A 25,267-nucleotide genomic window follows, 5' to 3' on the forward strand; every position below is an offset into this window, starting at 1 on the left:
CTTGATGGTAAGTCAGAGAGATGGGGCTTGTCAGGAGCTCATTGGAGAAGAGAGAAGGGTCTGCTGCACCAAGGAGGAGAAAATGCTGCTCTGAATATAGTTTTAGCAGATTAGAATATGACCCCCCCCCATTTTGCATCATGAAGCTAGATGCCAGAACAGGTAGACAGAAATGAAAAAAGACACAAAGGCACAAAAAGAAACCCGCACAGTTGCAAAATATAAATAGGAGATATATATATACATCTATAAGGTGCACGATCACTAATAGCCGCGGACCCCTGGACGAAGCTTTCCTTAGCGAAACGCGCGTCGGGTGTCGTGGGTCCCTGGCTGGTGGTTTGCACTTAGGTAATTATGTTCCTTCTACTTTGCATATTGTGATTATTTTATCTTATGCCCTGACGCCGCGGCTATTAGTGATCGTGCACCTTATACATGTATATATATCTCCTATTTATATTTTGCGACTGTGCACATTGATGATTAATGACTCACCTTGGATGTGACATATATTTAACTCTTCTTTGGTGCGTGATCACTACGGTCTGCAGCGCTGGGCGATTTGTTGGTTATATTTATATGGTATATCTATCTGGGTAGTATTTGATATTTTGAAGGTACCCTATGCTCATTATTACCACTTCTTCCAGCCATACCTGTTGGTTGTTCCTGCATTTTTGTTTTGTTCCCCGTTTTATGTAGTTGATATATGTTTTTATCTTTTGTCATAAATAAAATTACATATTTTATTGCGTTCTAGCCTAGTGCTAATTTCTTTGGTATTTACATTCATTTTATGCTGAACAGAGTATAGTAGCACGTGTTTCGGGCCATCTGTCTGACGGAAAAGAACTAGTACAGATACCGTAATTAATGTTACAACTTTTTCAAAGAAGCATCCAGAATTTTGGATATCACAGTGACTATGAATAAAGGAATCAATATTTTTACTGCAGGGACACCATAAGTTACATGCTTATGGTCCCACATCTGTATATTATAATGGCGGACAGTAAAATTGCATTAATCACATATGGTTTTTGATGATGATGAAGATAAGACGTACTGTAAGAAAGTTGATGTACGCAAAACACTTGTATTTAAGAGTCCAGCTATTACCTGACTGGCAAAACATATAAAAAAGCTACGTTATCTTTATGCACACCGTAGATATTGAGTAGACCAGACAAACAAATGGGGAGTCACATTTTACTTTATTAATTTTGAACTTTCTGATTGATATGGACATACAGAAATTAGCAAATTATGCTATTTGTGTGGATGATAACTACAATTGTCAGATTAACAGATGATTGTCGTGAAAGGGGACAATGTGCCAAAGACTTTTTTAAAAACCAGTAAGTGGAATCACATCAGCTTTTATCAGCTTCTTCCTTTTCATCTTCATCGTCTTGTTCCCCTTGCAGCTTTTGTCTTGCAAACTCCTCAATGACCACATCCTCTGCACTAGAATCGAATGACAGATGTATATGAATTGTGAACAGATATTTGTTAGCGAAGCGCTAAAACAAATGTAATGCGAACAATAATGGCTGAAGTATGACTACACTGATTTTCCCTGGTCATACTCAACGATACTTTCATATTCTTTGCGCAGTGTTTTTTTTCACCATCTCATAAATTAATGGCATTTTGCTGCCTGGACCCGCATTAACCTGAGAAATAAGTGGCCAGACCGCTGGCTAACAATGTGCCGCTTCATAGCGGGAGTGCAGCGCAGCACTATTTAAGGGAATGGAACCATATTGCGGTACCCGCACAGTCAGTGACTGAGAGCACAAAATAACACTAAACCCGCACTACAGACACTTTATCCTCAGAAACGGTATGGATTCCGGCAATTAGACTCCCACCCATCAGAGAGTAATGGTTTATCGTAGCAATCACTTAACCCCTTACCGGCATCGGACGTACTATACCGTCCGATGCCGGCTCCCCTGCTTTGATGCAGGGCTCCGCGGTGAGCCCGCACCAAAGCCGGGACATGTCAGCTGTTTTGAACAGCTGACATGTGCCCGTAATAGGTGCGGGCAGAATCGCGATCTGCCCGCACCTATTAACTAGTTAAATGCCGCTGTCAAACGCAGACAGCGGCATTTAACTACCGCTTCCGGCCGGGCGGCCGGAAATGACGTCATCGCCGACCCCCGTCACATGATCGGGGGTCGGCGATGCGTCTGGATGGTAACCATAGAGGTCCTAGAGACCTCTATGGTTACTGATCGCCCGTCGCTGTGAGCGCCACCCTGTGGTCGGCGCTCACAGCACACGTGCAATTCTGCTACATAGCAGCGATCAGCAGATCGCTGCTATGTAGCAGAGGCGATCGTGCTGTGCCTGCTTCTAGCCTCCCATGGAGGCTATTGAAGCATGGCAAAAGTTAAAAAAAAAAGTTTAAAAAAATGTGAAAAAAATAAAAAAAACGTAAAAGTTTAAATCACCCCCCTTTCGCCCCAATCAAAATAAATCAATAAAAAAAATATCAAATCTACGCATATTTGGTATCGCCGCGCTCAGAATCGCCCGATCTATCAATTAAAAAAAAGTATTAACCTGATCGCTAAACAGCGTAGCGGGAAAAAAATTCGAAACGCCAGAATTACGTTTTTTTGGTCGCCGCGACATTGCATTAAAATGCAATAACGGGCGATCAAAAGAACGTATCTGCACCAAAATGCTATCATTAAAAACGTCATCTCGGCACGCAAAAAATAAGCCCTCAACCGACCCCAGATCATGAAAAATGGAGACGCTACGAGTATCGGAAAATGGCGCAATTTTTTTTTTTTTTTTTAGCAAAGTTTGGAATTTTTTTTCACCACTTAGATAAAAAATAACCTAGTCATGTTTGGTGTCTATGAACTCGTACTGACCTGGAGAATCATAATGGCAGGTCATTTTTAGCATTTAGTGAACCTAGCAAAAAAGCCAAACAAAAAACAAGTGTGTGATTGCACTTTTTTTGCAATTTCACCGCACTTGGAATTTTTTTCCCGTTTTCTAGTACACGACATGCTAAAACCAATGATGTCGTTCAAAAGTACAACTCGTCCCGCAAAAAATAAGCCCTCACATGGCCAAATTGACAGAAAAATAAAAAAGTTATGGCTCTGGGAAGGAGGGGAGCGAAAAATGAACACGGAAAAACGAAAAATCCCCCGGTCATGAAGGGGTTAATAAGATGGGAAACCCCTTTAACCTCAGCCTTGTGTGTTCTCCTGCCATCATTTTCCTGGACCTAAATTAGTTGTAACCATTGCTGTTAGATTTCTAAAACCCCGTCACCCAGTTACTGCCTCCTCTCTTCCAAACACAGTGAGAGCTATACTTCTCCCTCATTCCCGGGTTCCTGCGCACATACTGTATATATATTTTATTACTCTCAGCTCACAACTGCTATGTGACGCAATATCGCCGGAGGCCAGGATAAAGAGGTGGGGATGAGCCAGAAGGCAGCAATAGGTGATAAGTAAGGAGCGCTATATCATTTTATACAATACAATGGTATGGGTAAAGCAATCAAAAGTCAAAGTATGACCTAAGAAACTATTGTATCTATATGATGCAAATGGGGGACTGAAATCTTACTTTCCTACTGTGCCATTTACAAAAAATAACGTATGCTCAGTTATGCTATATTTAAAAAAATTCTATATGAATATATTTTTAATTCATATCACTCTTTGTCCCTCTTACCTTGCTGAAACTGTAGATGTCCAACATACAAGCAGAAAGAGAAGAGAAACACATAAAGGTATAGTATAAACTGTTTGTTGGCTGCAAATCGACTTTTGTGCCTTTATCTTTCTACCATTGGATTTAAGTGGAAAGGTTCCCCTAGACCATAAATGTGTATATATATATATATATATACATATATATATAAAGTATATATTAGATATACATATACATACACACACATATATATATAGGGCCTAAGATGACGTAAGATGTATGGGGAATTCCTGGCTCCCCCTCAACATATGTTGTTGGGGAGATGAAGGATCCATCCTTTTGAACTGTAAAGGTACCGGCACATTAAGCGACGCTGCAGCGATATAGACAACGAGCCGATCGCTGCAGCGTCGCTGTTTAGGTCGCTAGGAGACATCAAACACCGGCAACAGCAGAACGATGCAGGAGCGATCCAGTGACGCACTTATCGTTCTTGCTGGTTGTTCGCTCCCTGAAAAAACATTGCAGGCATCGTTGCTTTTGCTGTCAAACATGACGAATCACGCCGACCTGAGGACCAAATAAAGTTCTGGACTTCTAGCTCCGACCAGCGATGTCACAGCGGGATCCAGATCGCTGCTGCGTGTCAAACACAACGAGATCGCTATCCAGGACGCTGCAACGTCACGGATCGCTGTCGTTCTCGTTGGTAAGTTGCTCAGTGTGAAGGTACCTTAACTCCAGATCCTTTTGTTCTCGGGGATGATAAGCCACCACAGAAGTAGTCTGAACATTGACTTACTATCCTCTCGCCAATGAAAACAGCTGAACAAAGCATGTGTATGTATGGGTAGTTGGCAGTAGTAGCGTTCGGCCAACTGCTAGTAAATATACTGTATATGGATCCTATGATCCAGTCTAGCCCAGAACTTGACATATCAAGTGACGTATTACAGTTCCCTTGCATACGCTCTTTCATGTTATTTAATTTTGTATAGCTAACTCTTTTCATGTATGCCTTCTGAAGTCATACAGATCATAAGTTAGCCAAACTAGTTTTCGTTTTATTGGTTAAAGGGAATTCTGAATATGATGTAAAGAATAAGCTTGATGCATGTGAATTCAGGAGCGTCTTGCCAACATCACGCTCTGAATAAGGTATAGTCCTTTGGAGAAATCTTGATGGCAGAACTGTCTAGCTCATTCTTGTATAAAGGAAAGGGAAATGTCAAAAATGTAGTCTCTTCCCCAGTATTAACTATGTATCTGCTGCCACGATGTTCGCAGGAACAGGCAGACATGTTACACATGCTGTGGCACTGCCCTAGATTGTCTACCTTCTGGACAGTTGTATTGAATCGGATTGAATTGATATATAGGTGTGTCATTCCCAGAGACCCTTTGGTCTGTATATTAGGTTATGTGGAAGAAATAGCAGCGGTATCTATGGTTAAACTGGCGATTGCTAGACTGTTATTCATAGCAAGAAAATTGATAGCTCGGTTCTGGATCAGGGAGGAGTCTCCGACTAGAATAGACTTTCTTACGCAGATGGACCATATAATTTTATTGGAAAAAAGTATCTATACTAAGAGAAATAAGCTAGATGTATTTCAAAAGATTTGGCAGCCATGGATAGAATGGAATTAGAATTGTGGGGAGGATGCATAATGTTATAGATGATGTTCATACTATACAACTGTATTTGAATTGGGGAAGGAATTTCGGATGGGAATTTGGGAAAGCATTAAAGGGGTCTCGAAGGGGGGGATAAGGGCGGATAGGGGAGGAAAGGGGGGGAGTTTTGTTCATAAAATATATGATTATCTGTGAATAACAGTTTGATGTCATTTGTTATCATTGATTTTCCTTAATAAAAATTTATCTGATTAAAAAAAAAACTATGTATCTGCTGTGCTGCTACTTCTCTTAGGTTGCAGACTGTTCGATGTTCTGTCATTGATGACGTCACTTCCGGTCTTGACAGAGTATCGGAGCAACGTGTGCTATAGGGTTTTAACCTTTAGAGTTTGCATCATTTATTTCTTTTACTACATTAATTGCCTTTAGTACGTTTTTTAATAAAGTCAAATAGCCAATTTAAAGCAGGAGTAGCTCTCTGTTGGTTGTGATGTATATATTTCTAAAGAACATTTCCAACATATCTTCTTTTGTCTAATTGTATTCTGATAAACATTCTATATTCATTTTACTTTTACAATTTTTATTAGAAACTCTAGAAATGTATTAATTTCTGTTTTAAGCTTGTAGTTAATACTGTACTTGGTGGTCCTTGTACTTGGTGGTCCTTGTACTTGGTGGTCCTAAGTCTTTTTTCAACATTTGTAACTATGTATGTAACACTAGATGGTGGCCCGATTCTAACGCATCGGGTATTCTAGAATATGTATAGTAGTATATAGCACAGTCCACGTAGTATATAGCAGAACCCACGTAGTATATAGCAGAGCCCACGTAGTATATTGCACAGCCTGTTGTGAATTCTGTGGCTGAATTCACTCCTGTGGTCACAAGTGGTACTGCAGCTTCTGAGCTCCCTCCCTCAGGTGTTCCGGGGAGCTCGTTAGCTGCTTCGTTATTTAACTCCACATGATTCTGCTTTCCTTGCTCCTGATCAATGTTCCTGTTTGGATCTGAGCTTCTGGATCTTTCCTGTGGACTGCTGCTCTGCTTGGATAAGTGCATTTTTGCTTTTGTTGCTATATTTTCTGTCCAGCTTGTCTTTTGGTTTTGCTGGTAGCTCTGAGAGGCAAAGGGTGTACCACCGTGCCGTTAGTTCGGCACGGTGTGACTTTTTTGCCCCCTTTGCGTGGGTTTTGCTTTAGGGTTTTTTGTAGACTGCATAGTTCTCTTTACTATCTTCGCTCTGTCTAGAATATCGGGCCTCACTTTGCTGAATCTATTTCATCCCTACGTTTGTCTTTTCATCTCACTCACAGTCATTACATGTGGGGGGCTGCCCTTTCCTTTGGGGTATTTCTCTGAGGCAAGTCAGGCTTGTGTTTCTATCTTCAGGCAAGTCAGTTTCTCAGGCGGTGCCGAGTTGCATAGGTAGTATTTGAGGCGCAATCCACTGCCATCTTTAGTTGTGTGTAGGATAGGTTCAGGGATTGCAGTCTACAGAGATTCCACGTCTCAGAGCTCGTTCTTATATTTTTGGGTTACTGTCAGATCACTATATGTGCTCTGATCGCTGGTACACTGTTGATCCACAGTGTCACTGGATTGCGTTCATAACAGTATCAGGAGCCAACTAATGATTCTCAATAGAGGGAAAAAAAAAAAAAAAAGTAGTTCTGACCTTATTTTTTTTTGTTGTGTCCAGCCTTTTTTTTTTCTTTCCCCTAGACATTTGGGTAATTCAGGACACTGGTGTGGACATGGATGTTCAGGGTCTGTGCTCTTCGGTGGATAATCTCGTTATAAATGTACAAAAGATTCAAGATACTATTGATCAGAAATCTATGCTAGAGCCAAGAATTCCGATTCCCGATTTGTTTTTTGGTAATAGAGCTAAGTTTCTGAACTTCAAAAATAATTGTAAGCTATTTTTGGCCTTGAAACCTCATTCTTCTGGTAATCCTGTTCAACAAGTTTTGATAATTATTTCTTTTTTGCGCGGCGACCCGCAGGACTGGGCATTCTCTCTTGCACCAGGAGATTCTGCACTGAGTAGCGTCGATGCGTTTTTTCTGGCGCTCGGATTGCTGTACGATGAGCCTAATTCAGTGGATCAGGCTGAGAAAAATTTGCTGGCTTTGTGCCAGGGTCAGGATGATATAGAAGTATATTGCCAGAAATTTAGAAAGTGGTCAGTACTCACTCAGTGGAATGAGTCTGCGCTGGCAGCTTTGTTCAGAAAGGGTCTCTCTGAGGCTCTTAAGGATGTCATGGTGGGTTTTCTTATGCCGGCTGGTTTGAATGAGTCTATGTCTTTGGCCATTCAGATCGGTCGACGCTTGCGCGAGCGTAAATCTGTGCACCATTTGGCGGTATTGCCTGAGACTAAACCTGAGCCTATGCAGTGCGATAGGACTATGACCAGAGTTGAACGACAGGAACACAGACGTCTCAATAGGCTGTGTTTCTACTGTGGTGATTCCACTCATGTTATTTCTGATTGTCCTAAGCGCACTAAGCGGTTCGCTAGGTCTGCCGTCATTGGTACTATACAGTCCAAATTCCTTCTGTCTGTTACCTTGATTTGCGCTTTGTCATCATATTCTGTCATGGCATTTGTGGATTCAGGCGCTGCCCTGAATCTGATGGATTTGGATTATGCTAAACGTTGTGGGTTTTTCTTGGAGCCTTTGCGGTGTCCTATTCCATTGAGAGGAATTGATGCTACACCTTTGGCCAAGAATAAACCTCAGTACTGGGCCCAGTTGACCATGTGTATGGCTCCTGCTCATCAGGAGGTTATTCGCTTTCTGGTGCTACATAACCTGCATGATGTGGTCGTGTTGGGGTTGCCATGGCTACAAACCCATAATCCAGTATTGGATTGGAATTCCATGTCGGTATCCAGCTGGGGTTGTCAGGGGGTACATGGTGATGTTCCATTTGTGTCAATTTCATCATCCATCCCTTCTGAGGTCCCAGAATTCTTGTCTGATTATCAGGATGTATTTGAAGAGCCCAAGTCCGATGCCCTACCTCCGCATAGGGATTGTGATTGTGCTATCAATTTGATTCCTGGAAGTAAATTCCCTAAAGGTCGATTATTTAATTTATCCGTGCCTGAACACGCCGCTATGCGCAGTTATGTGAAGGAATCCCTGGAGAAGGGGCATATTCGCCCATCGTCATCACCAATGGGAGCAGGGTTCTTCTTTGTAGCCAAGAAGGATGGTTCGCTGAGACCGTGTATTGATTACCGCCTTCTTAATAAGATCACTGTTAAATTTCAGTATCCCTTGCCATTGTTATCTGACTTGTTTGCTCGGATTAAGGGGGCTAGTTGGTTCACTAAGATAGATCTTCGTGGTGCGTATAATCTGGTGAGAATCAGACAAGGAGATGAATGGAAAACTGCATTCAATACGCCCGAGGGTCATTTTGAGTATCTAGTGATGCCGTTCGGACTTGCCAATGCTCCATCTGTGTTTCAGTCTTTTATGCATGACATCTTCCGTGAGTATCTGGATAAATTCCTGATTGTTTACTTGGATGACATTTTGATCTTCTCGGATAATTGGGAGTCTCATATAAAGCAGGTCAGAACAGTTTTTCAGGTCCTGCGTGATAATTCCTTGTTTGTGAAGGGATCAAAGTGTCTCTTTGGTGTGCAGAAAGTTTCATTCTTGGGGTTCATCTTTTCCCCTTCTACCATCGAGATGGACCCGGTTAAGGTCCAAGCCATCCATGATTGGACTCAGCCGACATCTCTGAAAAGTCTGCAAAAGTTCCTGGGCTTTGCTAATTTTTATCGTCGCTTCATCGGTAATTTTTCTAGCATTGCCAAACCATTGACCGATTTGACCAAGAAGGGTGCTGATTTGGTTAATTGGTCTTCTGCTGCTGTGGAAGCTTTTCAAGAGTTAAAGCATCGTTTTTGTTCTGCCCCTGTGTTGTCTCAGCCAGATGTTTCTCTTCCGTTCCAGGTCGAGGTTGATGCTTCTGAGATTGGAGCAGGGGCGGTCTTGTCACAGAGAGGTACTGGTTGCTCTGTGATGAGGCCGTGTGCTTTCTTTTCCAGGAAGTTTTCGCCCGCTGAGCGTAATTATGATGTGGGCAACCGAGAGTTGCTGGCCATGAAGTGGGCATTCGAGGAGTGGCGTCATTGGCTTGAAGGAGCTAAGCATCGCGTGGTGGTATTGACTGATCATAAGAACTTAACTTATCTCGAGTCTGCCAAGCGCTTGAATCCTAGACAGGCCCGTTGGTCGTTATTTTTTGCCCGCTTCGACTTTGTGATTTCGTACCTTCCGGGCTCTAAGAATGTGAAGGCGGATGCTCTGTCTAGGAGTTTTGTGCCCGACTCCCCGGGGTTATCTGAGCCGGCAGGTATCCTCAAGGAAGGAGTTATTGTGTCTGCTATCTCCCCTGATTTGCGGAGGGTACTGCAAAAATTTCAGGCGAATAAACCTGATCGTTGTCCAGCGGAGAAACTGTTCGTCCCTGATAGGTGGACTAATAAGGTTATCTCTGAGCTTCATTGTTCGGTGTTGGCTGGTCATACTGGAATCTTTGGTACCAGAGAGTTAGTGGCTAGATCCTTCTGGTGGCCATCTCTGTCACGGGATGTACGTACTTTTGTGCAGTCCTGTGGGATTTGTGCTAGGGCTAAGCCCTGCTGTTCTCGTGCCAGTGGGTTGCTTTTGCCCTTGCCGGTCCCAAAGAGGCCTTGGACACATATTTCGATGGATTTCATTTCTGACCTTCCCGTTTCTCAAAAGATGTCAGTCATTTGGGTGGTCTGTGATCGCTTTTCTAAAATGGTCCATCTGGTGCCCTTGGTTAAATTGCCTTCCTCCTCTGATTTGGTGCCTTTGTTCTTCCAGCATGTGGTTCGTTTACATGGCATTCCTGAGAATATTGTTTCGGACAGAGGTTCCCAGTTTGTTTCGAGGTTTTGGCGAGCCTTTTGTGGTAGGATGGGTATTGACCTATCTTTTTCCTCGGCTTTCCATCCTCAGACTAATGGTCAGACCGAACGAACCAATCAGACCTTGGAAACATATCTGAGATGTTTTGTTTCTGCAGACCAGGATGATTGGGTGTCCTTTTTGCCATTGGCTGAGTTCGCCCTTAATAATCGGGCCAGCTCGGCTACCTTGGTTTCTCCATTTTTTTGTAATTCTGGGTTCCATCCTCGTTTCTCTTCAGGACAGGTTGAGTCTTCGGACTGTCCTCGTGTGGATTCTGTGGTGGACAGGTTACAGCAGATCTGGACTCAGGTAGTGGACAATTTGACCTTGTCCCAGGAGAAGGCTCAACTTTTCGCTAATCGCAGACGCCGTGTGGGTCCCCGACTTCGTGTTGGGGATCTGGTTTGGTTATCTTCTCGTCATATTCCTATGAAGGTTTCCTCTCCTAAATTTAAACCTCGTTTTATTGGTCCGTATAGGATTTCTGAGGTTCTCAATCCTGTGTCTTTTCGTCTGACCCTCCCAGACTCCTTTACTATACATAATGTATTCCATAGGTCATTGTTGCGGAAATACGTGGCACCTATGGTTCCTTCTGTTGAGCCTCCTGCCCCGGTTTTGGTGGAGGGGGAATTGGAGTATATTGTGGAGAAGATTTTGGATTCTCGTGTTTCTAGACGGAAACTCCAGTATCTGGTTAAATGGAAGGGTTATGCTCAGGAAGATAATTCCTGGGTTTTTGCCTCCGATGTCCATGCTCCCGATCTTGTTCGTGCCTTTCATGTGGCTCATCCTGGTCGGCCTGGGGGTTCTGGTGAGGGTTCGGTGACCCCTCCTCAAGGGGGGGGTACTGTTGTGAATTCTGTGGCTGAATTCACTCCTGTGGTCACAAGTGGTACTGCAGCTTCTGAGCTCCCTCCCTCAGGTGTTCCGGGGAGCTCGTTAGCTGCTTCGTTATTTAACTCCACATGATTCTGCTTTCCTTGCTCCTGATCAATGTTCCTGTTTGGATCTGAGCTTCTGGATCTTTCCTGTGGACTGCTGCTCTGCTTGGATAAGTGCATTTTTGCTTTTGTTGCTATATTTTCTGTCCAGCTTGTCTTTTGGTTTTGCTGGTAGCTCTGAGAGGCAAAGGGTGTACCACCGTGCCGTTAGTTCGGCACGGTGTGACTTTTTTGCCCCCTTTGCGTGGGTTTTGCTTTAGGGTTTTTTGTAGACTGCATAGTTCTCTTTACTATCTTCGCTCTGTCTAGAATATCGGGCCTCACTTTGCTGAATCTATTTCATCCCTACGTTTGTCTTTTCATCTCACTCACAGTCATTACATGTGGGGGGCTGCCCTTTCCTTTGGGGTATTTCTCTGAGGCAAGTCAGGCTTGTGTTTCTATCTTCAGGCAAGTCAGTTTCTCAGGCGGTGCCGAGTTGCATAGGTAGTATTTGAGGAGCAATCCACTGCCATCTTTAGTTGTGTGTAGGATAGGTTCAGGGATTGCAGTCTACAGAGATTCCACGTCTCAGAGCTCGTTCTTATATTTTTGGGTTACTGTCAGATCACTATATGTGCTCTGATCGCTGGTACACTGTTGATCCACAGTGTCACTGGATTGCGTTCATAACAACAGCCCACATAGTATATTGCACAGTCCACGTAGTATATAGCAGAGTCCACGTAGTATATAGCAGAGCCCATGTAGTATATAGCAGAGCCCACGCAGTATATAGCAGAGCTCACGTAGTATACAGTGGGGCAAAAAAGTATTTAGTCAGTCAGCAATAGTGCAAGTTCCACCACTTAAAAAGATGAGAGGGGTCTGTAATTTACATCATAGGTGGACCTCAACTATGGGAGACAAACTGAGAAAAAAAATCCAGAAAATCACATTGTCTGTTTTTTTAACATTTTATTTGCATATTATGGTGGAAAATAAGTATTTGGTCAGAAACAAAATTTCATCTCAATACTTTGTAATATATCCTTTGTTGGCAATGACAGAGGTCAAACGTTTTCTGTAAGTCTTCACAAGGTTGCCACACACTGCTGTTGGTATGTTGGCCCATTCCTCCATGCAGATCTCCTCTAGAGCAGTGATGTTTTTGGCTTTTCGCTTGGCAACACGGACTTTCAACTCCCTCCAAAGGTTTTCTATAGGGTTGAGATCTGGAGACTGGCTAGGCCACTCCAGGACCTTGAAATGCTTCTTACGAAGCCACTCCTTCGTTGCCCTGGCTGTGTGCTTTGGATCATTGTCATGTTGAAAGACCCAGCCACGTTTCATCTTCAATGCCCTTGCTGATGGAAGGAGGTTTGCACTCAAAATCTCACGATACATGACCCCATTCATTCTTTCATGTACCCGGATCAGTCGTCCTGGCCCCTTTGCAGAGAAACAGCCCCAAAGCATGATGTTTCCACCACCATGCTTTACAGTAGGTATGGTGTTTGATGGATGCAACTCAGTATTCTTTTTCCTCCAAACACGACAAGTTGTGTTTCTACCAAACAGTTCCAGTTTGGTTTCATCAGACCATAGGACATTCTCCCAAAACTCCTCTGGATCATCCAAATGCTCTCTAGCAAACTTCAGACGGGCCCGGACATGTACTGGCTTAAGCAGTGGGACACGTCTGGCACTGCAGGATCTGAGTCCATGGTGGCGTAGTGTGTTACTTATGGTAGGCCTTGTTACATTGGTCCCAGCTCTCTGCAGTTCATTCACTAGGTCCCCCCGCGTGGTTCTGGGATTTTTGCTCACCGCTCTTGTGATCATTCTGACCCCACGGGGTGGGATTTTGCGTGGAGCCCCAGATCGAGGGAGATTATCAGTGGTCTTGTATGTCTTCCATTTTCTAATTATTGCTCCCACTGTTGATTTCTTCATTCCAAGCTGGTTGGCTATTGCAGATTCAGTCTTCCCAGCCTGGTGCAGGGCTACAATTTTGTTTCTGGTGTCCTTTGACAGCTCTTTGGTCTTCATCATAGTGGAGTTTGGAGTCAGACTGTTTGAGGGTGTGCACAGGTGTCTTTTTATACTGATAACAAGTTTAAACAGGTGCCATTACTACAGGTAATGAGTGGAGGAAAGAGGAGACTCTTAAAGAAGAAGTTACAGGTCTGTGAGAGCCAGAAAACTTGATTGTTTGTTTCTGACCAAATACTTATTTTCCACCATAATATGCAAATAAATTGTTAAAAAAACAGACAATGTGATTTTCTGGATTTTTTTTCTCAGTTTGTCTCCCATAGTTGAGGTCTACCTATGATGTAAATTACAGACGCCTCTCATCTTTTTAAGTGGTGGAACTTGCACTATTGCTGACTGACTAAATACTTTTTTGCCTCACTGTATAACACAGAGACTTATGTAACACAGCCCACGTAGTATGGCAGCTTTCTGGAGACCGTCCCCGGCCTGTCCGTCCATGAGAGGAGCAGATGTACGGCCGATGGTGAGACCGGTGTAGGCGCCATCTCTGGCAGTGCAGGAGCAGCACGCGGGCCACACATAATAATAACAGGACACGTGTGTAGATGATGGAGAGGCCGAGGGCCCAGCTGGGAGTGTGGCTCACACGGGGCACCCTGCAGGACTCCACAGTGCCGGCACACGGGCTGGCTCCGAAGAGCTGTTCACGTGAGGGGTGATAGTCCGCCCTTCCTGCAGTCCGGCACAGAGGCCGTTGCTGGCGGAGGACATAGTGGCTGCTCCCGGTAGTGTGCGGAGCCCCAGGCACAGGTCAGATGATGGCGACCACTGTGATCTCCCCGTTGTATTTCCATATCCCGCATTGTGAGCGCTCACTGCTTCCTCCCCATTATAACCTGGTGCACCATGTGCGGGTCATGTGTCAGCAGTGAAGCACGCAGGGGGCACTGACAGGGGGAGTAGGGAGGGGCCAATTCGCGCCACTTGTTAGCGGTGACTGGAGGGGAGTATGCGGGTGCCGAGCACTGACTGCAGGGGAGTAGGGAGGGACTAATCGGACTGTGCCCGTCGCTGATTGGTCGCGGCAGCCATGACAGGCAGCTGGCGAGACCAATCAGCTACGCGGGATTTCCATTACGGAAGTTGAGGACAGAAAGACGGAAGTACCCCTTAGACAATTATATATATAGATATATACATACTATTAGGTTCAGAACAAGGGTATACTGAATTAATATATAAATAGAGTTGGTGTGAATCGATTCACATACTATTCTATCTGCCACAACCTTGGTGGGTGGTCATTACATGGGAGCAGGAGTACCTTAGCTGGTAGCATGGGGGCATCTTATCTGATGGCAACCGCTGGTTTTCTTACGATCAGCCGGCTCAGTGAGACATCATTGTTGCAGTGAAACATGTGATGTTGCACCAAGTCAGCTAACCAAAAGAAGAGCCGCAGATGCCATCAGTTAAAAGGCAGTACTCCGGCTCCCGTGCAATGGCCATAGAATACTGTTGTGGCAGATGGATTGGGACATGTGAATCGATTCACACCATCTCTATATGTGACTTATGTCAATAATGTCCTCAATAAACTTCCATATTAATTTTTTCATGACATATATCTAGACTCACCATCAGATGGCTTTGGATGCATCAGATTAAAAGGCAGTTCCACAGAAACATCACTGGAGGATAACAGATACAGAATTAGTTAGAATTTTTATATATATAAAATGTATTATTATATAATTATATAAGGACCTGCATATAATTATATATGCAGGTCCTTATAGAGGAAAGATTTTGTTTTTGTTTCCAAATATTTTTCTCAAAGCCTCCTTTCATATGGTTGTGGTAAAATGTAATAACATATATTTAATATGTAAATAATTGTACATTTACCTTGAGATAAGGTCTCCTAGAATGCTGCAAGTGAATGATAAAAAAATATTAATGACTAAACAGAACAGTAACATTGTTTTTTCTGGTTATTGTAAATCCATTTTGCAATGCTGGTTGGTGCGCCATCAGTCGGGTTTACCTTGGAGGGATTTAGCTAAATGACTACCGAGTATTCGCTAGAGCCTCTGATGCTGAGGATATGCTTAGCCGCCGGTAGTTACCAGATACCACTCCAAGGCAATCCCCGCTTCTGCAGCAGCTGACCGGAAGGTCAGAGTTGCGGGTACATGGCACAGAGGGACGAGACAGAGGTGTAGTCAATAGACTGGTTGTTGTTATTAGAAGCAAAGTCTGCAGTCATTCTATGTGACACACTGTTGCCCTTCCCCTGTATGCCCTGTGCAGGTGGGTGGTTATGTGATTGCATACATATGTATATATATATATATATATCTCTCTCTCTCTATATATATATATATATATATATATATACTGTATATAAATTATGGTAGATCTGCTCATTCAGCTGCTCATAGAGGTAGACATAGAAACACTGTCTCTTTAAATTTTCCACTGGTTTATTGAGGTACAGCTTAAACCAGGGAAGGGTTAGCAACATAAACATGGCCTTTCTGGCCCAACTAGAAGACTAAACAAAAAAACAAATGGCACAGTCGTTGTTGCTGCAGGGATCTACCCGCTCAGGAAACAAACATAAAAAAAGGTTCAACTTTCCTTATCCTCAAACACAGCTCTTTATCCCCCATCTCCAGGTATACCCAACACTGAATGAGTCAGAAGGCTGTATATTTATCTTCTGGACTCCTTCTTGGGGTGGGAACATGGTGAATGGCCTCTCATCCACTCTTCAGCTGTTCACTATACCTAGCCCTAAATATGGCCAATTAACCCTTCTCAGTACTTAGTGTGCTGGAGCATTTTCCTAGGTTCATATCACTGAAACTTATAGCCTCAGTGACACACATCTGTTCTCCAATACTTTGACAGTGACTTTGTCACATATCCCCCATCTGCCCAAAGCCGGGATTTTTGGCAACTTCAGTCACCAGACAGAAATGTCTAGGCATGGCATCTGCATTACTATGCAGTTTCCCACTGTGCTCCACATGAAAGTTGAACTTCTGGAGCCCTAGAAACCATCTAGTCATCTGGGCATTCTTCCCCTTCCTTTCCCTCATTTATTTCAGGGGCACATGATCTTACACTGGCACGAACTTCTGACGGTAGTACCTCATGCTGTAAATTGACCATTTGATGGCCAAGTATTCTTTTTCTACTATGGCATAGTTTTTCTCACAGTAGGTTAGTTGTTATGGACAGATTCATCCACTTCCTTCCTAGGCCGAGGCATTCCTGAGTTGCACAGGGAGCCCCCCCCCGGATTGCGGACAACCTGGTTGGCCTAGTCGAAAGTTACCAGGTGGTCAAGAAGTCCTTAAGGAAATTAGGCAGTGTTTCATCCCCATTCTGGGGTACCCAGAAGGAGCTTGACTCTAAAAAGAAGGGTAATAGAGCCACAACTGGAGGGAGTCCAAGGTCCCAAGGGGTCTCTTAGGGGTTGCCATGGGCAGCTGGAAAGGACTTAATTTGTTGTAGATGTCACATTCTTGGGCATATAGCTGTCCGTTGTCCTATGTCCACCAAACAGATGGACTGCTGCGTAGAAAGGCGGTAGGCCGGGGGATGGTGGAGCTTCCAACTGTAGAGGGCATACCTGTGATAACAGTCACCAATCCACTTAAGACATGAGCTGCAGCCACAAGCTGAAGATTATGCTCTTCCGGAATTTCCATCAGTCGTTGAGATCTCTGATCTCTTAAAAGCGAGATTGAAACTGTAAAGCAAAACCTGTCTTGTTGTAAATTAAAGTTAAGAGAAACTGATCAGGATCTGCAGATGACTCGCACTGAACAGGATGAAGCAAGAAAGTTATGAAGAGTATTGTGAGGTGGATATACCTGCTGCCCAGAGAAAACGATTCACCAGAGCTGAGATGGCACGTGTACTGATAGAAAGAAATCAGTATAAAGAGAGACTTACGGGCCTTCAAGATGCAATTCGCAGAACAGAAATGTTAAGGGCCTCCAAAGAAGTGCAAGATGTACAAATGAAACAAAATCTTCCTTCTGAAAGGTATTTGACAGATTATTTAGTTCTTCTACTGGACCACAAGGGAAAGCAGTAAAACCACCTTCAACACCATCAATAGGACTTAACCGATCCCAGTTTTCTGCTGCTATTTTTTCTGCTGGTGGAAACAGTGTTATACTAAATCAGTCTATGAATTTTTATATACCTAATACCTCAGGTGATGTTGACGCTTTGTTGTTACGATGAAAGAAATATGAGCATTAACGGCACATTCGTTCTCACATCTGGAAGGAGCATGGGTGAGCACAGGTTCATGGCTGGAGTATTTCGCCTTTTTTTTAAAGAACATGGGTGGTTGTCTAGCAGAAAGTGAGCTCAGGAATTCTCCTTACTAATCCAACTTTGAATTGTGTAGAGGAAGAATAGAGGAAGAGGGAGAATAATGCAAAGATGTGAACAGAGTTGCCACTATCAGGAAGGAAGTTTGCTAATTCATTTGGCTGTGTCTGAATGGTGGACTTGCCTTCAGATAATTCAACTTAAAGATGCAATTCACAGTATTACGCATACAAATGACTGTGTAGTTACTATTCTGGCTGATGGGACACTTGCTATTTTTAAAAGGACTACTAATAGGAACTGGAATCTGGACAGCCTAAAAATTGTTGACTTGGGGAGGCCAGAGCAATCAATCTACTGTTCAGCAGTGGTTATAGAAATAGAATAAATGTTGTGGATCCAAAAAAGGACAAAATCAAAATATGGCCTGAAGCAACACCTCGACCTGAAAGTCAAGTAAGGCACATAGTTGCAGCTAGAGATGGAGTGTATTCTTCCTGTCTTCTATCACAAAACTGTCCAACATTTACAAGAACTGGAATTAAGCACAAGTATCTGCACTGCCCGTATTCTCCACCGACTGTGGTAGATCGGCTCACTCGGCTGCTCATAGAGGTAGACACAGGAATGCTTTCTTTTTAAATTTTCCACTGGTTTATTGAGGTACAGCACAAACCAGGGCAGGGTTAGCAATATAAACATGGCCTTTATGACCTAAGGGGAAAACAAAATAAAACAAATGGCACAGTGTGTGTTGCTGCGGGGATTTGCCCGCACAGAAAGCAAACATATAAAAAGGGTCCAACTTTTCTTATCCTCACACACAGCTCTGGAGCTCCCACCTCCATGCACACCCAAACAAAGAATGAGCCAGAAGGCTGTGTTTATCCTCTGGACTCCACCCTGTGGTGGACATATGGTGAACAGCCTCCCACCCACTCTTCAGCTGTTCACTAAACCTAGCCCTAAACATGGTTAATCAACCCCTCTCAGCACTTAGTGTGCTGGAGTATTTTCCTAGGTTCATATCACTGAAGCTAATGAAGCTATTAATAATTATGGTAATCATAATTGACCAAAACGGGAAATGTTTATTCTGATTTCATGTCAGATATTGAGAAAACATGCATATGTGTATATATAGTGTATGTAAATTTCTGGTTTCGACTGTATATATACAGCATATACAGTAGAACAAAAATAGTAGCACCTTATGTGATAACAAAGAATTTTCAATATAAAAATATATATAATATTATATTAAAACCACCCGGTGTACTAAAGAACAAATGAGTAAATCATTACTCATAAGTGAAAAGAGCCAGCACCATGGAGGACCATAAAAATCCCAGGCAAAAGGAATAATAATTAAAATGCCTTTATTAATACAAATAGCAAATAATAATAGAAATGATACATTAAAAGTGTGCACAAAACATAACAAGTGATAATTATACCAGACATAAAATCAATATATTATAAAAAGACCAAAGGTGACTCACTAGACCTCAATGTAATACCTCCTGCTAGAACAACAGTTCATTTTATAATAAAGAACAAAAGAAAATGTGTATGAATAATAAAAAAGTGCAAAAAAATGCAAAAAGTGTCACATAAAATTCAATCATAAATTGATAGTCTCCATCAGGCTCGGACTGGCCTATAGGGTAACAGGGGAATCCCCCGGTGGGCCCCTGTGCAATGTGCAATGTGGGCCCCAAACACCACTGTATGGGCAGTACTTGGTATAATTCATTTGATTCGCTCTGTACAGAAAAAAGCAGCATCTCATTCATTAATCAAACTACCCAGTTAATTATTATATAGAGATATAGGTATATTGTGAACGAGGGTAGTATAATATTTGCATGCAGGTGAAAAGTGGGCCCCCGAAGTCAATGTTACTGGTGGGCCCTTAGCACTCCAGTCCGACTCTGGTCTCCATATAGGAGTAAAAGTGCAAAGAGGCAAGCAAAACAAAAAGTAAAACAGGTGGCTATGCCTTTAAGTCCCACATGATAGTAAAACTTCAAAAGGAAATAAAGTGCAGAGTGCAAAGATACAAATATAAGTGTATCAAAGGTAGTGAGGTAATAGGAGTGCTATACTTTTAAGGTCCGTCTGGCCACTGTAGTGTGCGCACCCCGACGTGCGTTTCGGAAATATTTTCCTTCGTTAGGGGGATTACTATCAATTTATGATTGCCTCTTTGCACTTTTACTCCTATATGGAGACTATCAATTTATGATTGCATTTTATGTGACACTTTTTTAATTTTTTGCACATGTTTATTATCCATACACATTTTCTTTTGTTCTTTATTATAAAGGCCTGTTGTTCTAGCAGGAGGTATTACATTGAGGTCTAGTGAGTCACCTTTGGTCTTATTATAATATATTGATTTTATGTCTGGTATAATTATTACTTGTTATGTTGTGTGCACACTTTTAATGTATCATTTCTATTACTATTTGCTATTTGTATTAATAAAGGCATTTTAATTATTATTTCTCTTGCCTGGGATTTTTATGGTCCTCCATGGTGCTGGCTCTTTTCACAGTATATACAGTATATATCTATTGTCTTGAGTTGATATAAACCAGAGGAAGCAAGTTTGCAAATCACACGTACAGACATGTGTGTGAACGTTTAGTAGCTCAGGGCATACAGGGGAACTGTGATAGTGTGTTCCTTGCACACTTTACAGTATTCTCCTTGACAAGCAATAGTGTAGAGAAAATATATAGAGTCTCCCTCCCTCTCTCCTTTCTTTAAAGGGACCTCTGTATTTTTATTATGTCACGTACCCGCCTCTGGCTGCCATCAAATTGACTTTGACTTTGTAAGATACAAGCATGCCCATCACCTCTCTGTCCATTCCAGGGCGCATACTGTGAGAAAACAAAAAACACAATAGCAAAATATAATTTGCTTACATTTTTTAAAGTAAGATCACCATGTTCACAGTAATTATTATAAATAAGAAAGTTACAAAGTAGAAAATGCACTTAATCTGTATTAAATTAGACATCAATTAAAAAAAATGGATATTGCAAGTATTTAATTGTAAATTTACATTGTTGATGAAGCCAAGTTAGTGTCTCCATGCTTTAGCTTGCCATCCAGTGCCAGGCCACGCTTCTCTCGGTTATCGGCCAGTAACGGAGTCACTGTATATGTTTGTGAGAATGTTGAATTTGCTGCTACAGTATCACTAGAGAGAAAAAGGAGGAAAAAATCCATGTCACACCTAAAAGATAGAAAGATTGTACACTATATGGGCAATGGTATTGAATTCAAGTTTTTCATTCAGTCCCATTGCCAGAAGTGTATAAAATCGGACAGTGCGTGTGCTGGGGGGGTGGGGGGGGATTCATAAGTCTGCAGTCACAAAGAGTGTTAGCATTAACATCAGAACAAAAACTGCACTGGGAGTGTCATGGCAGCCTGGCATCACCAAGCACAACATCAAGTGTCGGATTGAGTGATACCAAGCATTCCACCATTGGCCTCTGGAGTGAAGCTATGGGAAGGAATAATGCTATGGGTTTCTTTTGGGGACTGGCATAAATCCCTAACTGTCAGAGACATTTTGGAGGATTGTATGCTTCAAACATTGCGGGAACAGTTTAGGGAAGGCCGCTTTCTGTTCCAACTTGACTGTGTGCAAAACTAGGTCTACAAAAGCATGACTGAGTTTGGTGTAGAAGACCTTGACTGGATGCACAGAGATCTGACCCAGAGATTGTGACTCAGACCCTCTTGTCCAGCATCAATGATTTGACTTTACAAATGCTTTTCTGGGTAATTGGCCCACAATACCCACAAACACACTCCCAAGATTCTGATTAAAGTCTACCAAGAAGAATGGAAACTATTATGGCTACAATGAGGGAACCAATTCCATATTAACCTCTTTCTGCCATCGGACGGAATAGTACATCCGATGGCAGTACCCCCACTTTGATGTGGGCTAAGGCAGTGAGCTCGCATCAAAGCCAGACATGTCAGCTGTTTTGTACAGCTGACATGTACCCGCAATAGCGGTGGGTGGAATCGCGATCCACCCGTCTCTATTAACTAGTTAAATGGCGCTGTCAAACGCTGACAGTGGCATTTAAAAAGCGCTTCAGGACATGCAGACGGAAATGCGTGCACCTGTGACCCCCGTCATGTGATCGGGGGTCATTGGTGCAGTGGCATGACAACCAGAGGTCTCCTGAAAACCTCTATGGTTGTTGATGCCAGATTTCTATGAGCGCCACCCTGTGGTCGGCTCTCGTAGCAATGCAGTAAATCTGCTACATAGGAGTGATCTGAGCATCACTCCCATGTAGCAGAGCCGATCAGGCTATGTCAGCTTCTAGCCGCCCATGGAGACTATTGAAGCATCGCAAAAGTAGAAAAAAATGTTTATAAAAATATGAAAAAAAATAAAAAAATATAAAAGTTTAAATAACCCCCCATTCGCCACATTCAAAATAAAACAATAAAAAAAATCAAACATACACATATTTGGTATCGCTGCGTTCAGAATTGCCCGATCTATCAATAAAAAAAGAACTAACCTGATTGTTAGACGGCGTAGCGAGCAAAAAATTCCAAACTCCAGAATTACGGTTTTTGGTTGCCACGACATCGCATTAAAATGCAATATCGGGCGATCAAAAGATCGCATCTGCACAAAAAATGGTATCATTAAAAATGTCAGCTCGGCGTGCAAAAAATAAGCCCTCACCTGACCCGAGATCCCAAAAAATGGAGACGCTACGGGTATTGGAAAATGGCGTAATTTTGGTTTTTTTTTTAGCAAAGTTTGGAATTTTTTTTTCACCAATAACAAAAAATAACCTAGACATGTTTTGTGTCTATGAACTCGTAATGATCTGGGGAATCACAATGGCAGGTCACTTTTGGCATTTAGTGAACTTAGCCAAAAAGCCAAACAAAAAACAAGTGTGGGATTGCACTTTATTTGCAATTTCACCGCACTTGGAATTTTTTTTCCTGTTTTCTAGTACATGACATGGTAAAACCAATGGTATCTCGTCCCACAAAAAATAAACCCTCACATGGCCATATTAACGGAAAAATAATAAAGTTATGGCTCTGGGAAGGAGGGGAACGAAAAACAAAAACTCGAAGCCGAAAATGCTCTGGGGGTTAAGGGGTTAATACCTACGTATTTAGAATGGGATGCAATAAAAGCTCTTGTATGTAGGTGTCTCCATGAATCAGACTTGTTTTTCCGCTATTCTTCACATGCATGCTCGAATTGAGATCTGGAGAATTTGGAGGCCATTTTGAACTTTTTATCAAGTGCCACAAACCATTACTATTAGTCATGAGTGAACGTTCTTGGATAAAGTGCTAACCGAGTGACTTCAGAGTGCTCGAAAAATGTGTTTGAGTCCCGGCTCCTGCATGTCTTGTGACTGTTAGATAGCCACAACACGTGCAAGCATTGCATGACACCCATAGTGTGAATGCAGCCCTTAAATGTAATAATCTTGGGCACAGCCAAAAGCCGAGACACAATTTTTAATGGTTACAAACAGTTCTTCATTGTGTTTCCAGTGTCATTTAAGCTGAAGGAGGAGGTATTTTATGTACTCACTTCATTTCCTCGCTTAAAACAATCTTTGTGTACTTGTCCAGTGAATACAACACCACATCTGTCTCCTGCTCCACTAGAGAGATAGCAAAAAAAACAAATGCTCATTAACTTTACTGCATTTACAATATACAAAAATGCTGGATGAGTGGAAATAGTGGCAGGTGAATGTAGATGTATCAATGAAAGGAGAAGGATAGTTTATGGAGTGATGATGATGATGAAGGTTGGAAAATTACATGCTGCATTGATGAACTGATGCACTTCTATTTTCTACATAGGAAGCTGTCACAGAATCCATTGAGCGATAGCATGACAAGAATTGTTTATTCTTCAACTAATCAACGGACATCTACCTATACAGTGGCTTGTAAAATTTTGGGCACCCCTGGTCAAAAGTTGTGTTATTGTGAACAGCTAAGTAAGTTGAAGATGAAATGAGCTCTAACAGGCCTAAAGTTAAAGATGACACCTATATAGTCATTTTTTCATTTTAAAAATTACAAAAAAGAAAATGGATTAATGCAAAAGTTTGGGTAACCTTGGAGATTTGTGTGCTCAGATAACTGCTATTTGCTCTGGAGTTATGGTGTTCTCCTCTTTACACTGCCATAGGCGATATCAGCTGATCTATAGGGGTAACAGGTGTTGAACTCCCACCAATTTCACACTGATGACCTGTCCTACAGATAGGTCATCGATATGCATGTCTTGGACTATCCCTTTAAATGTAATTTATTTCAAGGGATGCTATACAATGCTGACCTCCCATCCTGGTAATAACAGGTGATATGACAGTGGATTCCTCCTTTCCCCCCATGAACAGCACATCTTTACCATATCTTGATATGGGGCAGAACAATTTTAGGGCATCTCACATAATGTATTCATGTTGCTTATTTTTTCCAAAATTTTCCACGTCAGAGTAAAAACACACACACGCTTTCGCCATGATTTTACAAATTGATGGCAAAAATCAAGGCAGAAAAAATATAGCACAATTGCATCCTGTGAGCATATACTTAAAGTCTATGCATGTATCTAAAAAATAAACAGTCCATACAGAATGGCTTAAGAACTAAATGGACAGTGAGAGTAATGTTATGTGTATGTACTCTCTTTGTTAAAGGGGTTGCCAGGACTTTAACATTGATGGCTTACCCATAGGATAGGTTATCATGATTGGTCGGTGGGGAACATCCCCGCCGATCAGCTGTTCCCAGTGTTGGCGGCAGTCGGAACTGCTCAGTTGCAGAGCTATATAGCTCCATTGATGGAATAGTGGCACAGCTGGTGCTGCACGTCCGCCCCCTATTGATTTGAATATGTGGCAGATGTACAGTACCCAGCCGCGGCCAGTTGACAGATGTGTGCTGTGCAGCTCTGCTACTGAGCAGTTCCGGATGACATCGGGAACAGCTGATTGATGGGAATGCCGGGTGTCACGCCCCCATCGATCAGACATTGATGACCTATGCTAAGGATAGGCCATAAATAAAAAAAACAAAACAGACAAACACTTTAAAGTGAACTTAGAACTTTCAATATCAGGGCAATGTGTTATAAACTAAAAGGGGTTCAGCAGACTGAAACATATCTTTATTTGAAAAGATTTAGTATAACTTTTTTTATTTTTTTCTCCTGCTAAGCCTAGGAGTCAAGTAGGTGGTCTCACTCTCATAGGTGTGCATGCAGAGATAGCTTTTAATCATTGATAAGACTGAAAAAAAAAGAATAGACAGCACCTCCAAAACTGCTGTGTGGCGGCCATTGTTGCTGTGGTTTTGTGCTGGTGAGGCGACACGATCTGGAGTCATGGGGACTCTGTTTTGCAGCACAGGCGCTGTGAGGCACCAGGCCGTTCTCCCTGCCGGTGCATTGTTGCTGTGGCGTGGTCGGCGCACAACTCCGCTGCATTAGGGCGATAGGGACCCACTGAGAGGTTTGCCGTGACGTGGCAGTGGGCTTCATACTAAGAGCCTCATGACATAAGATCATTGTATGATTTTTGGAGGTGCTGTCCATTCTCTTTTTCAGCACATTGATAAGACTACCCACTG

General features: G+C 42.5%; 1 protein-coding gene across 1 annotated transcript in view; it reads right to left on the minus strand.

Moving 5' to 3' along the window:
- Nucleotides 1–1,198: 1,198 nt before the first annotated feature.
- Nucleotides 1,199–25,267, minus strand: part of ARR3 (arrestin 3) — a 40,728-nt gene continuing 16,659 nt past the window's right edge. The window contains exons 11-17 of the mRNA XM_069747320.1: nucleotides 23,211–23,283; nucleotides 20,670–20,807; nucleotides 20,401–20,484; nucleotides 15,143–15,166; nucleotides 14,873–14,925; nucleotides 8,008–8,020; nucleotides 1,199–1,470 (exon numbers count right to left, since the gene is read on the minus strand). Coding sequence (XP_069603421.1) covers nucleotides 1,377–1,470; nucleotides 8,008–8,020; nucleotides 14,873–14,925; nucleotides 15,143–15,166; nucleotides 20,401–20,484; nucleotides 20,670–20,807; nucleotides 23,211–23,283 — 479 coding nt within the window. The 3' untranslated portion in view covers nucleotides 1,199–1,376. The remainder of the gene's footprint in view (nucleotides 1,471–8,007; nucleotides 8,021–14,872; nucleotides 14,926–15,142; nucleotides 15,167–20,400; nucleotides 20,485–20,669; nucleotides 20,808–23,210; nucleotides 23,284–25,267) is intronic.

The sequence above is a fragment of the Ranitomeya imitator genome, chromosome 2 (genome assembly GCF_032444005.1).
Source record: "Ranitomeya imitator isolate aRanImi1 chromosome 2, aRanImi1.pri, whole genome shotgun sequence".
Classification (NCBI taxonomy): domain Eukaryota; kingdom Metazoa; phylum Chordata; class Amphibia; order Anura; family Dendrobatidae; genus Ranitomeya; species Ranitomeya imitator.